At 42.1% G+C, this 13412-nt stretch overlaps 1 protein-coding gene across 3 annotated transcripts; it reads right to left on the reverse strand.

Moving 5' to 3' along the window:
- Window positions 1-750: 750 nt before the first annotated feature.
- On the reverse strand, window positions 751-12395 carry traf5 (Tnf receptor-associated factor 5). 3 transcript variants are annotated; one of them, XM_035407130.1, is made up of 11 exons: window positions 12272-12395; window positions 9146-9383; window positions 8573-8630; window positions 7951-8052; window positions 7507-7671; window positions 6171-6248; window positions 5468-5542; window positions 4974-5066; window positions 4383-4511; window positions 3851-4022; window positions 751-3189 (listed from the first exon to the last, which is right to left on the reverse strand). In XM_035407130.1, the coding sequence occupies exons 2-11, from the start codon at window positions 9358-9360 to the stop codon at window positions 2609-2611; spliced, it is 1668 nt and encodes a 555-aa protein (XP_035263021.1). In that variant the 5' UTR covers window positions 9361-9383; window positions 12272-12395; the 3' UTR covers window positions 751-2608. The 3 variants fall into 3 exon arrangements, with proteins under 3 accessions (XP_035263021.1, XP_035263020.1, XP_035263022.1); XM_035407129.1 differs by lacking the exon at window positions 12272-12395 and adding an exon at window positions 11621-12099; XM_035407131.1 differs by lacking the exon at window positions 12272-12395 and adding an exon at window positions 11359-11611.
- Window positions 12396-13412: the final 1017 nt, after the last annotated feature.

Raw genomic sequence — 13412 nt, forward strand, 5'->3', positions numbered from 1 at the left:
ATAAATTAAAGAGCGATTATCTGAACTAACGCACAACGATGTTCTCTAACTAGCAAAAGCTGAGACAAATTAAAGACCGATTATCTGAACAAACGCACAACTATGTTCTCTAACTAAGAACAGCTGAGACAAATTTAAGCGATTATCTGAACTAACGCACAACTATATTCTCTAACTAACAACAGCAGGAACAAATTAAGTAAAGACACGCCTACCTTAAACTCGGAATAGTAGCGACGACACAATCAGATGCACAGTTCAAGAAAAGTTAGGAGAAGGGAACTTTAGAATCTGTAGCATCCATTGTTGAATATCGGAAATATTGCTTTTCTCGGTGAAGTATTGCACAGCGTCAGTCAGAGACCCGTGTGCGTGCATCCATATGTGAGTTTGCTTCTATTCTACACTAATGATTCGAATATAAATTCGCGTTTATACCTTGTTACGTTTATTCGTTCTTGTCAGTTACCCTGATTATTATCTTAAACTGAGAGCGTTGCTAGCTGATAATTGTGATCCATTGTACTGGTTAGTCTCAGAGCTTCATTTTGCATGTGTGTAATATATTATATTGGAGTTCATTGTTACTTAAATGTGTGAATGACATACCTGTAATATTCCCTTTATGTATGTTAATAGTAATTCTGTTAATGCAGCATTATTATTATAGTATATTTGTGATTGATGTTATGCCATTGTTTTATATGTTTATAGAACCACGCGCTCATACCATCTCTGTGGACAAAGGAAGCAGGTTGTATTCACCTTTATTGAAGAGACAGAAGTTTTCATGCATTCTTACTGGGTGCCTCACAGAGATTACATTTTTACCCCAGCCGTTTAATTTAGCAGGGAAGAATAATTTCCACATCTTGTCCAACTTATCAATCATTGTGTGCAGTGGCTAAAAAGATGTCGGGAAGTAATATGCTCTGGCCCGTTTCCAGCTATTAGGAGGACAAGGTCCTGTCAATCAGCTGTGACCCCACTTTACATGGGCTGGCTCTTGATAGGCGGGTATAGTTGTCCCCTCCTCATGACTGCATGGGCTCTTGATCCCAGTCCTAGTAGCTATGCAGCCACAGACTATTCCTGGCGGGGCCCCGATTGTAATTGTAATTCCCCAGTTCATACCATTGTCACTTTACCAACTGATTGTTTTGTTTTAATTCCTTAATCGCCCCCATCTCTAGGTTAACCCAGACTGGTACATATCGCTTGTATCTGAGCTGGGGGAGACTGGAGAAGGCCCCAAGATGTAGACCCTTCTCAGGCTTGACTCGGGTGGTTGGGCTACCTAGCGGTGTTAACAAAAACCACTTGAGTCTAGCAAGGTAAGTATCCAGCCCCCCTGGGTCCACTTGGACAGCACGCAGGGTGTGGTGGTCTGGGGCCACAGACCTTAAATGGTGCCCAATTTTCTATCGGTGACTAGCACCACTCACACACCAGACCATCATGCACTACACACGTTAATTGGACTGACCAAAACCAGTTTGGGCTCTTTCAAATTTCTTCACCCCCCTAAATTGTCAAGTTTTGGGAAAAGAACAGCATGATAATTGCATGTTTTTACTGTAAAGATTGAGTAAGCATACAAAACAATATACCAAAAATGTTTTTTTACGCTTTAGGAATTCAGTCTGTGAAAGCCATCATGTAAACTTGGACAGATATAGCCAGAGTCAAGCAGTACAGGTTTTTCAGATGTAGTTTCATTAAACACAATAATGAGAAATATATAAGCAGTAACCAAGAATTGTAGGGGCCCCTGGGTCATTCTCTGAAGCCAAAAAGAGTGAAATCTGTTTAGGGCAGCAGTCTGTTTATTATTCATCTTTGTGTGTATTAGCTTTAAACACAAAATATATCCACTTCCCCTAGGCTTCATTTTCACATGCCTGCTGTCTTTTCAAGGGAACATTTAATTTCAAAGAATTCATTTCAAGAACCATTTGGATGAAGGTTAGGGTTTGAATAATTCTCAACCATGGTTAGAATTATGCATGATCAGAGACAACACTAGTTGCCCTGACACATTCATAAGCATGCAAAACATGGATACAAATGAAGATGCCAAAAAGTTATTTTTAAAGTTTTCATTAATTGTACATACAATGAATGTGACAACAATAAAATACTGGTGAAATGTGTTGAGTATTTACTACTACATAATGTGTCGTTCATGCTCAAGTGCGAGACACTTGCTTCCAGCAGCATGGAGGAAAAATTCAAAAGACAGAAACACACTGGCGTGCATGTGAAACTGAAGCAAAATATAGAATGGCTCAAAATGAAGACATTTGAAATGTACATAATCCTACTAATGAGTACCAGAATAAAATGAATTTTTGCTTAATGCCATGTATATGTTGGCACTAAAACCACTGATCTGGTGCAGAACACATCATATAAATCATGATATGCAGCAAGGTTACTTGCTTACCTTCCAATAGAGCAGCTTCAGTAGTGAAGACATTTACATTTAGGAATTAAGCCAATTCATACAGAATCAATTCTCACACATATATACTCAGCAGGTCAAGTTAAATCCTTTTTTCAGGGTTACAATGGCTGTACCCCACCAGGGTCTCAAACCTAGCCCTAACTAGAGGTCTTCCAGCCCCGAGGTGTCCACTTTGATCTTAATAAAGAGAGTGTCATCCTTCACATAGGCGGCATTCTTAGGGGCCTCCAGGTTACCATGGGAAACAAAGCAAGGGAACCCAGAGGCCACGTTTGTGTCAGACACAGGGCGGGAGAAGCTGCTGCTGGCAGGGTCCGGCAGGAAGGATTCACTCATGTGGTTTCTGGCGGTGCTCTGGTCCAGCACTGTCAGGGTGACAGTCTGGCGGAAGGGCCAGGGAAGCAGCGAGTCAAAGTCGCCTCTCATCAGGACCACGTACAGGGACAGGTGTGTTCCCAACCCAGTGCCATCACCGCTCAGGTACGCCCGTGCACTCAGCTTGTACCCGCTGCGTCCGGTGTAGAACGCAGAGCTCAACATGGGAGGGGCGTGGCCTCTGCTGGCCACCTCCTTCCTCTTCTGGTAGTCGCGGATCTTCCAGATGAGTTTCCCACTGTAGGATGTGGACTCCAGCTCCCGGAAGCGTTCCTCGTTGCGCTGCAGCTGGTCCACATGGATGTCCAGCAGCCGTGAGTGCTGCAGATACCTGCCCTCCAGCACACCTGTGCAGGAGAGAGCAGAGCTTCAGGAAGAAAGCCGAACTGTACAGCTGGGCTTTCCAGCAGGGCTGTGGTCAGTTCAGGAAATGAACTGAAATCCAATTATCAAACTGAAGATAAGCTATAATGTTCTTGGACGATTTTTCAATTATCTGAATTTCAATGAATTGTCGACTGGCTGAGTTGAAATTGGATTGACCTCACCCTGATACCTCTCCCTGGCTGTGGCAGCCAACAGTGTATCTTCCTTTTATTTCCACTGTGCTCAGATATCAGCAACTCATTTATCAGGAATTTACAAATTAGGTGTATTTATTTCCACTTGCAGACATTTTTTAATATGAGGAATAGGCTTCCGAGTAATGTTGAATATTACGAATTAATCCTGTTAGTGTATTCACGTCACACATTTCTGCCCATATTGCTTCACAGTGGAAAGCAAATTAAAACATAATTGAAAAAATAGTGCAAAATTAAAATTAAGAAACAACATTGGGAAAATCTAAATGTGCAAAATAATGAATAAAAACCTAGTGAATAGATTGGTTGTAACTTAGTGTGTAAATAAGAACAAAAATATGACGAGAACAAAAATATGACCATCACACACACAAGAAGAGCACAATCTATGAAGCATTAATGAACAGTGGGCGGGGCCACTCACCAAGCCGCTCCTTCAGGCCCTCAACGACGGACACCTGCTGACTGAGCGTGCCCAGAGAGCCCCTGAGCTGAGCCAGCTCAGTGTGGGCGGAGTCCTGGCCAAAGGCCAGGGAAAGCTGCTGCAGCTGGAGCTGAATGCTGGAGACCCGGCCCCTCTGCTCCTCCAAAGACCTCTGCAATGGACAAGAGACTTCAACTACCATAATGCCCTTCACCAGCAACAGCTTGAGAAATTACAAACCAAAAGAACACAGGAAGGTAGGAGGGTGAGGAGGTGCTACCAAAGACTTAAAAGTCTAAGAAACCCAATGAAAAAGAAAACATCCTGCAGTATTACACATTATTCTCCCAGAGTGTGTTTAGTAACTGCGCAACAAACTGTTTCAATAAGGTAGGTCTTTGCCACTTGGTGAACATCTTCCTGGTTGAAATATCGTCTTTGTGGTACATTTAATAAAAAAACTCAGGAAGCATTAAACTATGTGCAGGATATTTTTCCATGTGAAGCATTTATACCCTGAGTAGACTCTTACCTGCACAACGGAGAGCACCTGGTCACTCTTAGTCACCTCCTGGACCACCCTTTCCAGACTGCTCACTGTGCTCTTCTGCTCTTGTAGCTCCAGCTGCCTTAGAGACATGCTCTGCTGGAGACTGTGGATCTGCACAGAGAACACAGCCCTGTAACTGTGGATCTGCACAGACAACACAGCCCTGTAACTGTGGATCTGCACAGAGAACACAGCCCTGTAACTGTGGATCTGCACAGACAACACAGCCCTGTAACTGTGGATCTGCACAGACAACACAGCCCTGTAACTGTGGATCTGCACAGACAACACAGCCCTGTAACTGTGGATCTGCACAGAGAACACAGCCCTGTAACTGTGGATCTGCACAGACAACACAGCCCTGTAACTGTGGATCTGCACAGAGAACACAGCCCTGTAGTGACTCTGGCTGGAAGACTCTTCAACATGGTCACCAATAAACAAATGCTACAAGCTTGAAATTGTCAATTTGGGATTGCTCTGTAGGGCTGCCAGTGGGAGAGTCACTTCTACACTGGGAGAATCATGGCTTGAAGGAAGAATCCCTCTTATAAGGAGATTTTGGAACTGTACCTGCTTTTCCAGCTTGGTGTTGTTCTCCAAAACCAGCAGCAGATGCTCATTCAGAGCAGCATCCTCATGGACCTGAACCTTCGCCCTCTTCTCCTGCTTAAAAAAGCGACGTGTTAGAAAAATCCTCACCTGGACAAAGCCTTTATAGGTTGAACAAGCCTTAACATCATCATTCTCACTGAACTAGAGGAATTACAAACAAGACCTTTAAATGCATGGTCTCAGCTGTGGAGCTGGAACTGGAAAAGTAGAGTTGGTAGAGTGGACTTGTTAGAGTTTGTTGGAAAAGTCAATTTGGTAAAGTAGAGCTTGTGAAGTAAAATTGGAAATCTGCACTTGGTAGAGTTAAGTTAGAGTGGAGTTGGTAAAGGCAAGCTGGTCGAGCGTAGTTGATAGAGTGCAGTTGGTAGAGTACATAGAGGGCTGTTGGAAAAGGAGAGTTGGTTTAGGGCCTTGTGCTTAGCTTGATAAATAAGAGGATATGTTGCACCTACCCTGACAAAACAGCCGTATTTCTTGTACACACAGTCTGTCTCCAACTCAGGACATTGACTGAAATGTTCCTTCAGCTGCAGGTTCACATGCAACAAAAAGAAAAGTGAATGAGAGGGAGAGGGAGGGAGACTGATCAGTCCTGTAGAAGGTAAAAGGCCTTCTAGACATCTCATGGGATGACTGTGGAAGAAAATACATTTGTGCTTAGAGAATGCAAACGGCTAGTGAAAAATTAGTGGGCCTTTTGTAAAATAACATGTACCACGTGTACCTTGTTAGTGGCAAAATATTCCGGGCATACTGTCAAATGTAACTGACCCTGCTTAATCAGCTGTTCTCAGACCAAAGCTAGCTGTCTCTGCTACTTGTGTGTTGTCTGCTACCTTTGTTCTGTCTGCTATTTTATCAGCCACACTTTGGGTGCAGGTGAAACTGTATCACACTATGACACAAAAGAAAATATATAAAGATCACAGACACTGCACTTAAGAGAACTGCAGACAACTGTAGATGCTGTATTTCTCTCCATGATATCACATTAAAGCTTCTCAAACTTGACTGAAGTCTCTGCGTAGAACAGATTTTTTCTTTGACAGTGACAATGAAGACATGCTGAACCATTTCCACAGTGCATAAGATGTGTTCGTTGTGAGAAAGGTATCTCAGCCACTGTGAAGAGTGGCCGATGCTTTAGGCGCTTACCCTGTGCCTCTGTATTATCTGGGTGCATTTGTTGGGACAGGGGACCTTCACCTCTGGGCACACAGTGTTTTCATGGTCCTATAACATGACACATTTAATTACATTTAGGGAGGGAAAGAAAAACATTTAAAAAATATGAAACAAAATTCAAAACTAGACACACAGCATTGGTGACACTTTACAGTAAGGTCACATGAATTGCATTTAACTGAAGTTAACAACTAACTGCTGAAAAGTTAATCTGTGCTGCTTTGACAATGCATTTTTACATCATTAATTCATGTTAACAACTACATTATTTAATGTTTGGGATTAAAAAAAACTGTTCAAGTATTTGCTAATAGTTAACTAAGTTTATCCTATGTTTTGATATGTATAAATAATCATGTAACTGACATTAGATAATGTGTTTTTACACACAACTACACAGTACATTTCATGCTTAATTCATGTATTTGCACAATTCATTCATGTTAACAACTACATTAATGCCAATTCATGTGACCTCTTTGTAAAGTGTTACCACAGCATTATAAGTCTACAAAAATGCTAAGAACAGTCTTCTGGTGTTACAGTAAGCAGGCAAGAAACTTGTTTTTGTGTGTTGTACTGGCATCTTGATTTGGGCGAGTGGGTAATGCTGGGCTCGCATCTTGATTTGGGCGAGTGGGTAATGCTGGGCTCGCACCTTGATTTGGGCGAGTGGGTAATGCTGGGCTCGCACCTTGATCTGGGCGAGTGGGTAATGCGGGGCTCGCACCTTGATCTGGGCGAGTGGGTAATGCGGGGCTCGCACCTTGATCTGGGCGAGTGGGTAATGCGGGGCTCGCACCTTGATCTGGGCGAGTGGGTAATGCTGGGCTCGCACCTTGATTTGGGCGAGTGGGTAATGCTGGGCTCGCACCTTGATTTGGGCGAGTGGGTAATGCTGGGCTCGCACCTTGATCTGGGCGAGTGGGTAATGCTGGGCTCGCACCTTGATCTGGGCGAGTGGGTAATGCTGGGCTCGCACCTTGATTTGGGCGAGTGGGTAATGCTGGGCTCGCACCTTGATTTGGGCGAGTGGGTAATGCTGGGCTCGCACCTTGATCTGGGCGAGTGGGTAATGCTGGGCTCGCACCTTGATTTGGGCGAGTGGGTAATGCTGGGCTCGCACCTTGATTTGGGCGAGTGGGTAATGCGGGGCTCGCACCTTGATTTGAGCGAGTGGGTAATGCGGGGCTCGCACCTTGATCTGGGCGAGTGGGTAATGCTGGGCTCGCACCTTGATCTGGGCGAGTGGGTAATGCTGGGCTCGCACCTTGATTTGGGCGAGTGGGTAATGCTGGGCTCGCACCTTGATCTGGGCGATAGTGTAACGCTGGTGACAGTGTGGGCAGGGTTCTTTGCGATGGACACAGAGGTTGTGTGAATGCTCCTTCAGGTCTCGGCGGGGCAGGGTTTCAGGGCAGCCTTGGTTGGGGCATTTTATGGTTGCATACTGACATGTCTTCAGATGTTCCTGGGAAACAATTAGAGTTTTAATGCCTAACTGGTTAAACCTGAGAATGTGAATGTGTTCTGCTCAGCCAGAGGAAACTAATGAGACATCACACTGTGACAAACCAACAACTGCATGTGTTTGTGTAAATATATATGTGCGTGCCTGTGCGTATGTGTGTGCGCATGGATGTGTCCACAGGACTGAGATTTCATATAAACTGGCCATCAAAATTGGAGGGATAATTAATGGTTTATTTCATGAAAATGAATACAGAAAGTCAGCATGGAGACAGATTACCTGCAGATGACACACAGGAGCAGTGGATGAGCAATCTGGATAGTTGGTACAGTATACTTCTAAATTCTGTATTTCTCTTTTACAGCAATTATCTTGAAAAACCTGCAAGGTCAAATTCTACATATTAATAATTTCCTTGGATTTACACTCAATACTTTTGGCTATATATCCCAGCATCCTAAAGGCCTTTTTTACTGCTACAGCACAATGCATTGAACCTGAAAGTCTTTGATCAACCATTACTCCCAAGTCCTTTTCAAATTGAGCACCTTCCAATTTTGTTCCTCCCATAGAGTAATCTGACCTAATCTTATTTCCTAAATACAGAACTTTACATTTGGCTATATTAAATTTAATTTGCCAGGTTTCCACCCACTTCTGGAATTTATTTACATCTTCTTGGATTACTTTAGTAGATTCCAAACTATTAGCTGGGCCTCCAAGTTTTGTATCATCTGCAAATTTGACTAATGTACTTTATCTCCTTGTCAAGGTCACTGATATAAATGAATAAAAGCAGTGGTCCCAGTACACTTCCCACAATACTGTACTGAGCTGAAGAATATATATATTCCTAATAATAGTCACACAGCAGCACATCTTTAAAAAAATAAAACCTTACCTCGTTAGACCTAATCAAAACACTGTCTTTGGGGCACTTTGCAGATGAACCATTTTCCCTGTAGAGCAAGAAGAGTCATGTCTAATTACACTCCAATAAAACAATGCTAATAGTGTTATCCTCCCTGACCCTAATCCTGACAGGATCACATAACATGGGCTTACATCCTGTCCTGTGACTGAATGACTCACAGAAAGTTCAATTGTCTAAATTTGCCATTACCAGGATGATGTGTAGTCTTCCAATATATTGACTAGCCTGGAATTCAGATGAAGCACATTTATTTATGATTTTCTGGTTTGTATGACAGGAATATATCCATATGATTCTTGTTCAGTACTTGCAGTGTGTATTTCAGGTTCTGCTACAATACAGTTGTTAAATAATGTCTCAAGTAAAATTCAAACATTTATCACAGAACATTCAGAGTTGATTGTAAGGACAGAGCATGGTGCAGCAGGACTGTAGTTGTCCAAAGACCTTTGGTATGCACTTATTGCACATTGCTTTGGATAAAAGTGTCTGCCGAATAAATGATGTAATGACTGAACAGCCTTTCCTCTGGACACTCACAGTAGGACTCTGATGCAGCGCAGGCAGAAGATGTGACCGCAGCTGGCCTGGTGGGGGTTGATGACCACACTAGCACAGCAGGGACACACATACTGTTCCTCCAGCTTCTCCACAAACCGCAGGCTCTGAGACAGCAGCCCACAGTCCAGATCCGAAGACCCGCCCATGTCCAAGTTCTGTTGGGGAACCCCATCTTCTCCTACCCCTGAAGCCATTATCTCTTCTCCAGCTATGCGACCTGAAAGGGAATAGACAGGACAATGGACAAACCCTCCAGAGCTGCAGCCACACCAATCATAGCTGGAGCCACACCCACCAGAGCTGCAGCCACACCAATCATAGCTGGAGCCACACCCTCCAGAGCTGCAGCCACACCAATCATAGCGGGAGCCACACCCTCCAGAGCTGCAGCCACACCAATCATAGCGGGAGCCACACCCACCAGAGCTGCAGCCACACCAATCATAGCTGGAGCCACACCCACCAGAGCTGCAGCCACACCAATCATAGCTTGAGCCACACCCTCCAGAGCTGCAGCCACACCTATATAAGAGGAAATTTCCCTGGGTTGCTACAATATTAATTTCAGAGGTAGCGAACTGACCTACACCTACACTTTAGCTTCACTTTTGGCATTTTTACCGAGTTTAACATTAACCAGCTTGCTAACAAGTGGACAGAGTGAGTGTACAATGTTAGTACAAATGGCATCGAAGTCAGCATTGCTATTTTGGTTGGCTAGGTGAAGTTGCTGGTTGTATGGGAACCAGTGAAAGATAATGATGGTCAATTTCAAATTTCATGGCCATTAGTAAGTGTTTATAATTATTTCCTTATGCAATGTTGATATTCTTATTATCACAATTTTCAGTACATTTGTTTAGGAAAAGTCACAAGGGGGAAGGCATTGGCTATGGACATCTTCACTGCAGGTTTATAGATTTTTTTTTTTTCAAATTGACTGCTCTGCCATTTCTACTGTTAACTAATTTTTAACTAGACTACTGTAAACCATGCAAACAGCACATTTCTAAATTAATGTTAGCTGCACCAATAGATCCTCTACCGACATACAAACAATTTGTGGGTCTGTTGTGTGCATAATACCCCATAAAACACTTCCATTTAAAAATGACACTTTCACCACCCATTAATGTACTGTATGCTTGTGGGTCAAATAATGTTTATCTCAATAAGTATCATAGCATAATTTCTACAATTATACTCTAGTGTTGCTCGAGACCAGCCTGGGACTACCAACCAATGTTAAGGAACCATGAATCTAAACAACAGCAATTGAAGTCTTTCCATGAAATCTAAATTAGACCCAGTAGTTTCAGCTGGAAGAAACCTTTCTATAGTACTAATATGATGGGTGCTATACTTTAAAAATAATGTGTGTGTTGTCTGATATTTCATTTTGAAGAATACAATTTTCTCTCACCGTTGTCTAAACACTACTGCATTACTGGGTTTTACCCTGAATAGAGACACTGCACACTTCAGAAATCCCCTTCAGTCACAATGAAACCAGCACTCTCCCTCTTATGTAGTTTTGAGCTGAATTATTAGTCTTTTTCAGCTATGTATATTTCAATTATCTGAACTTCATCATACATTTGTTTTTTATGATATGAAATGATTAACATATGATTCAAACTTGAACTGTTGACTTGATTGTTGAGATTAACTTCTACTGCAGTAAACTGACAAAGGTTTATTCTTTATTGAAATGGGGGAAATAGTCCATTTAAGATTTAATGACTGAAACGTTTACCAGGTCAGGAAGTCAATTAAACAAAAAGAAATGCAATCTGAATTTTGGAATTTAAAAAGTTTGTGAAACGTGCTATTTGTGGGATACTACATACATAAACTGCGGCACTGACTCATTACACATTAGTATACTTACTGATATTTATCTTATTAAATGGCTTGTTGACAAACTGTAGCTTTTGGTTTGCTTTTAGCAACCAGCTTTTGTAAATGTCCTTCACCGTGTATTTTACTCATACTAGTCATGCATTTCTGAATTTATGATGGGTCAGTTCTACTGAACGACGTTTGATAGATTGCATATAGCTCAATCAATCAACAACACAAATTTAACGGCAACAACACGGTATTCTCGGCAATGTAACCATTTGAAAACCGAGATAATTCATTTAACCCACGTTATCGTTGATTTTTATTTTTTACGAAAGTATACCCACTTTTTCAGCACCCGAGCTAGCACGTCGTGGGAAATCCCCATCGCTGTGAATGTAACCAGAAATACGACTCTATGCTTTAATCACTCGTTATGCTCAAAAAACATTCTGAACATTTTTACTTTACATAAACAGTCTATAAACGCCTTTATAAAACATCTTTCCTGAACATTTTCTCATTCAGCTTAAACAACTTTACTTTCGGTTTTCGTTGATTGCATAAATGCAGAAAGTGCAGTGCACCAGCGCAATTCGGCGTTCCTACCTGGTTTCGCTTAATGGTGATATCCTAGCTTCAAATGAATATTCCGTTTCCATCTATCGCAGTAAATGCATTATCTTGCGGAGCGATGTTCTGTGTAGCCTAAACCATCACGCATGCGGTAATCTGGACCTGGCGCGCGGCCAGGAGTACAGAAAAGTGAAAGGAAGTAGCACGCACACAGAAGCAAAATATAAATGTAGCCGAGTGACACCATGTACACGAAAGGTTAAGACATCGCAAGTTAAAATGAACTTAAACTATAGGGTCTCTTACGTTAATTGCATTTATTTGTTAACCCATAAAGCCTTTCTAATTAATTCAGTCTACGGTAATACAGGCGTTTTAAAACTTGGTACTGACTGCCTAAGAATATTTATGCACGAGCCCGGATCTACCGTTGGGGTGACTTGTGTGCTCCGCGTGCTTAAGGGCCCTGGCATGTGCACGGAAAAATAAAAATTAAAACATTTATCACAGTATTTATTGTCCTGTTGTCCATTTACATTTTCTGTAATACTAGAAGCATTTGTCAAAAGTGATACAAATTATTTTCACAAAGACCACTATGTATTGTGTTGTCTTTTTTTAAATTTTTTTTTTAAGGTATCAACATCAGGAGCATAACATTGAAGGAATTGAGGTGAACCTCACTTTAGAGGATCCATCTGCATGCCCTGTGGATTAGTGGATATTCAAGGCAGAACTCCTTGTCCCGAACGGGCTGAAACAAATATCTAATAATTATAGTTGGTGCTATAGCAAGTGGAAGACACCCTCTCTGTGGCAATAGTGACGTCACATCCACAGAACTCAAGTTTAGCTTAAGGGGACAAGACAAGGCTCCATTTTTGACATTCACTTCCTCATCCTGGTGAGAGGCGCTGCTCTTTAGTGCCAGTGCAGTTGGCTCCAGTATAGATCATTCAGCCACCACTTTCATTAGAAGTCAATGGTACCAATGCAGCAAAAATACTAAGTCAGAACATGTTATAGCAATTTGTTTTTCAAAAACTGCCTGATGTCTGCAACCCTACATCACCAGACTGGGTATCTTCCCTGGTGATGATCTGCCAGGCCTGTACTGCAGCCATCTTCAGTTCCTGTTTGTTTTTATTTTATTTTTTCACCTTTATGTCACCAGGCAAGTCATTAAGATCAAATTCTTATTTATAATGGTGGCCTGACAAGCGACAAGCCACTTAAGGGAAGGGGAGGTGGGCTAGAAGATAAAAGCATGTTAAAAGCACAAAATACATCAATAATAACAAACTAAACATAGGCACATGAAAACACAGGCAAGCAAACAACAGTCAACAAACGAGATATGGGGGGGGGGGGGGAACCAAAGTGTTTTGGGGATATTACATGGTAGAAAAACAGTTGCAGGAATCAGTGAAAATGCCTGAGATGGCATGTTTGAAGGCAGAAATGGTCATATTTATCCAGTTTTAGGGTTTTTTGCAGAGCATTCCAGTCACAGGCAGCAGCAGATTGAAATGTGTGTTTGTGTCAGGGGCATAGTTGCATTTTAGTCTGAATTTATTCATTTCATTACTATGGGGAAATGTGACACATTAGACTGCTGTCAGTGCCATATTTAGAATATAATACACTGTCATAGAACAGTAGGATATTTAATTTTTTCAGTTAATGTTCTAAAAGGGATGTGCTGCTCTCTAGTGGCCTGACAGTATTCATGCAACTATTTTTTCAAGTCATGTGGTGCAGATGAAGGGACATGTCCTGCTCATAAGACACAGGTGCAGTGCTGGTGATGAAGGAATTAGGCAAG

This window comes from Anguilla anguilla, chromosome 2, assembly GCF_013347855.1.
Source record: "Anguilla anguilla isolate fAngAng1 chromosome 2, fAngAng1.pri, whole genome shotgun sequence".
In the NCBI taxonomy this organism is placed as follows: domain Eukaryota; kingdom Metazoa; phylum Chordata; class Actinopteri; order Anguilliformes; family Anguillidae; genus Anguilla; species Anguilla anguilla.

What these genes read in the sequence shown, in the direction of transcription:
- traf5 (XM_035407130.1), bottom strand. Translation starts at nt 9,360, where the DNA reads ATGGCTTCAGGGGTAGGAGAAGATGGGGTTCCCCAACAGAACTTGGAC. An exon ending in TTTTGATTAGGTCTAACGAG is followed by an intron (nt 8,053 to 8,572) that starts GTAAGGTTTTAT and finishes TTGACCTTGCAG; the next exon opens with GTTTTTCAAGATAATTGCTG. An exon ending in AGGTGCTCTCCGTTGTGCAG is followed by an intron (nt 4,023 to 4,382) that starts GTAAGAGTCTAC and finishes TGTCCATTGCAG; the next exon opens with AGGTCTTTGGAGGAGCAGAG.